A 4,050-nucleotide genomic window follows, 5' to 3' on the forward strand; every position below is an offset into this window, starting at 1 on the left:
CATACAACTACCTTGGGCAATATATCCCTGTGTCGCAGCTAGCAAGAATCATGAGAGTACACCCTATGCAGTTGGAAAGTGAGTTCATAATCAAGGGTAAAGTAAGGGGCCTTCCTCAGAGGTACCTAGAGCAGTACTTGCATCNTTTGGCAGAAGAGGAAAAGTGGGAAACATTTATGGATGTATTGGCTCTTATCCTCTATGGTGTCATGCTTTTTCCTAACATCGAGAATTTNNTTGACTATGCCGCAATGAACGCATTCGTAGGATACAAAGAACGCTCTGAGAATCCAGTCACCGCTGTCCTAGCTGAAGTTTATGGGACCCTTAATCAATGTTACGAGCTAAAGGGAGGGAAAATTTTATGCTGTCTACCAGTTTTGTATGTATGGTTCGTCTCTCGGGTGAATGAGAACACACTGAATGTCACATGTCCTGTGGATGAGCTACTGCAGTGTAAACCAAATATGAAAGGGGCAAATGAATGGGCGCAACTCTGTGTAGGTTTAAATGTGGAGCAAATTAAATGGAATGTCCTTTGGCAGCAAAGATCGCAAATCATATATTATTGCGGGAGGTATCCTAATGTGCCCCTCATGGATATCAGGTGTTGCATTAACTACAATCCAGTGTTAGCACAAAGGCAATTCGGGTATCCTATGAGAGGATCGCCCACACCGGCATCTCTTGCCATATTGCAGATCTATTATAAGGAAGGAACCTTTGCTGAAGTGCTTCATCAAATTAAGGATGCTTGGGGCAACGTTGTTCGTGCGGAAAGGGACCCAAGACCATGGACTATTGATGAGGGAATTCCTTACAGCCATTGGATTGCGGAAAGGGTTAGGACAGTGAGGTTGCCTTTCAAGTCAAATTCTCCTAACCTGGAGATTGAAGAGCAACTTCATAAGGCTGAAGGTGAGGAGACGCAATTGTTGAGGGCCGAATTAGAGCAAATGAAACTAGAAAATATCAAGTTGACCAGTAATCTTCAGAATCTACAGCATGATTATGCGAATCTTAAGCAAGATAGTGTGGAAAACAATGAAGTATGTGAAGAGTTGTTAATAAAACAAAGAAGAGAACTGGTAGCGGCCAAAACTGAGCTAGCCTTGAAGGATCGGGAGTATGGTTTAATTGAGATATCAGAGCATGTTGTGAAGCAGATGTGTGATGAATTTAAAAGGGACAAGGAAAAAGCACTGGAGGACCTGCGCAAAATGCATATCAGGTTGGACGATGCTGAACAACAGGCAAGAGCAGCAGTGGCAAAGCTGAAGAAGGAACGTTGGCATCGGGCTGAATCAGACAAGAAAGATCAAGAACTGATGAATCAGATGAAGGAGTGTATTGTTGAACAAGGACGNGTTATAGAGAACTGGAAGGGAAGTTTCTCCCAGCTAGCCTCCCTTGCTAATGAAGCCATTAAGGATATCCCTAAGTTATTGGCTGACGCTGAGTCTGCAATGCCAATCTTTAACCCACCCAAGAAGGTTGAAACTTTCCTCAATTACCGCAAGAAGCTGATGAGGGAAATGAAGAATATGATGGCTAAGGCTCGTGATAGTTGATCAAGATTTTGTACCTTTAATGTGATGAACTNAAATGTTGTGGATGTTTTATGAGTTGCCCTATTGACTTTGTTTCATGTTAATTTTCAAATTATACGTTTGGCATTGTTTTCACATCTTTATAATTTCTNGCTATAACAATGGTGTTACTTTGTTTTTGCTCTTTCTCTTTCTCTTTCCATTTTTATCTTCTTCTTCTTAATTTATTTCATCTAATGAAATTCAGTTTAAAAATAACAATACGCTAAGTTTCCAAGACACCCTAAAGGACACGAACCAGTGAAAAATCATGGAGAACCAAGGAGAAGTTCAAGAGGGGATGAAAGCCGATATCCAACAACTGAAGGGACAAAAGAGCCAAATTCTAGAGGCCCTGAATGCATTACAAAGCCCTGGAGACTCGCAGGCACCGCGACCGCAACCTAGAGCATCGGAGGCACAAACTTTCCCTCCTTATGGTCTTCCTCCGAACTACACTCCACTCTCAGGAGAGGACTTGGGACATGTTGACAACCAAAAGGTCGAAGACAACGTAGTTGAAGTAGAAGACAAGCTTGGGGCAGACACTGTCGTAATTCATGGGGAGACAACCCAGTCAGGTATGGCAAACGTGATAATGACAGAACAACCCGAGATGAAGTCTTCACATTATGCTGTTGCACCAACAGGTTTTGAAAAATTAGAAATGCTTGAGAAGAAGTTGAGAGTCATAGAGGGCAAAGATGTGTTTGAATTTGGAGATGCTAGAAAACTATGCTTAGTCACAGATGTGGTGATACCTCCAAAGTTCAAGTTGCCAGAGTTTGAGAAATATCGAGGAAACACTTGCCCAGGGAGCCACATAACCATGTACTGCAGAAAAATGGCAGCCTATGCTCATGATGAAAAACTGTTGATTCACTTCTTCCAAGAAAGCTTAACTGGTGTGGCTTTGAGTTGGTACATGCGCTTAGAACCAGCTCACATCTGCTCATGGAAAGATCTGGTTGATGCATTCGTAAGGCAGTACAAATATAATAAGGACCTAAGACCTGACAGATTACAATTGCAGAACATGGTGAAGAACGAGTCTGAATCATTCAGAGAATATGCCCAAAGGTGGAGAGAAATTGTTGCTCAAGTAGAACCTCCTCTGAATGACAAGGAGATGACTACCATATTTCTGAATACTCTACAATCACCATTTTATGAGCACATGATAAGCAGTGTATCCTCAAGTTTTGCTGATATAGTTGTAATTGGAGAAAGAGTCGAGGGTGGCATAAGAAACGGGAAAATTGCACTAGTCCCAAATATGGTAGCGAGTCTGAATGAGTATGGACCTAGGCGCGAGAAAAATAGAGAACCAAAGACTAATTCGCATTTAACTGCCTATTCCCAGACATCACATTCTTATGGGTCCAATCGAGCCATAGAGCAGAGAAAGTACAATCGTAATGAGAAGGTCGTTAATTTCACTCCTATCCCCATGACCTATGCAAAGCTGCTGCCAGATCTGCTGCGCAACAACCTCATAAAAGTTTGTCCTACCAGGTCGGTACGACCTCTTTACCCGAAGAACTATGACATAAATGTCAGGTGTGATTATCATGAAGGAGCACGTGGGCATTCAATAGAGGCATGCAAGGCTTTAAAGCATAAAGTGCAATCTTTGATCGATTCAGGATGTTTAAAGTTTGAAGAAAGTCGATCCAATACTGTGGCAAGGCGAGAGTTCGCCTCTGCAAATGCCATGGACAAATGAAGAGGACTATAGGTCTATATAGGAAAGCATGGGTCATTGTAAAAAATGAAACTAATGTTGCTTTGCTTATATTTTGGAATTGTCTTGTTGTAAGGGCTATGCTCATTGATATTGTGCTTTCGCCTATGACTTTTGATGTGAACATCCATTACGCAGTTTCTCCGAGGGTTACTGGCAATCATGTCTTAATAGGGTGTCGTGGATAAAGCGAAAGCCGCAAATAANAAAATTGAAAAAACAAAAAAATGAAGGAAATCTTGAGTCACTTGTCTTTCTTGCAAATTTTCAAACTCTTGTTTTCTCGAAAATAGCAAAAACTAGCAAAAAAAAGAAGGGAAAATGATAAACCAAAAACAAAAGTTGCAGTGTCAGGCTTTTCCGAGGTCAAATGTTAAATCAAAAATAACAATTTGACATTCCTCTCAAGACGTTTGTGCACATGTTGCTTGAAAACCTTCACCCTTCAGTTTTCCCAAAAATAAAGGATCTTCCCAACAAACACTGTCAGTGCCCTCAGTAACAGAAACCCTTACACTGGGGCAAATTGGCTTGGTCAAATTTTTTCTCGCTTGCGCTAGTTGGGTGATCCCTGAATCCACTGAGGCAAATAAGGGAACAAAAGAATTTTCCAAAAAAAAAAAAAAAAAAAAAGAAAAAAAAAAAATTTTCAAAAAAAAAAAAAAAAAAAAAAGAGAAGAGAAAAACGACTTATGTTGAGGTCATCTAGTCGTAGAG

General features: G+C 40.9%; 1 protein-coding gene across 1 annotated transcript in view; it reads left to right on the forward strand.

Moving 5' to 3' along the window:
- Positions 1-3,609, forward strand: part of LOC106778386 — a 7,301-nt gene extending 3,692 nt beyond the window's left edge. The window contains exon 2 of the mRNA XM_014666345.2: positions 1,798-3,609. Coding sequence (XP_014521831.1) covers positions 1,861-3,315 — 1,455 coding nt within the window. The 5' untranslated portion in view covers positions 1,798-1,860 and the 3' untranslated portion in view covers positions 3,316-3,609. The remainder of the gene's footprint in view (positions 1-1,797) is intronic.
- The last annotated feature ends 441 nt before the right edge of the window (positions 3,610-4,050 follow it).

The sequence above is a fragment of the Vigna radiata genome, unplaced genomic scaffold (assembly GCF_000741045.1).
Source record: "Vigna radiata var. radiata cultivar VC1973A unplaced genomic scaffold, Vradiata_ver6 scaffold_339, whole genome shotgun sequence".
Taxonomy (NCBI): domain Eukaryota; kingdom Viridiplantae; phylum Streptophyta; class Magnoliopsida; order Fabales; family Fabaceae; genus Vigna; species Vigna radiata.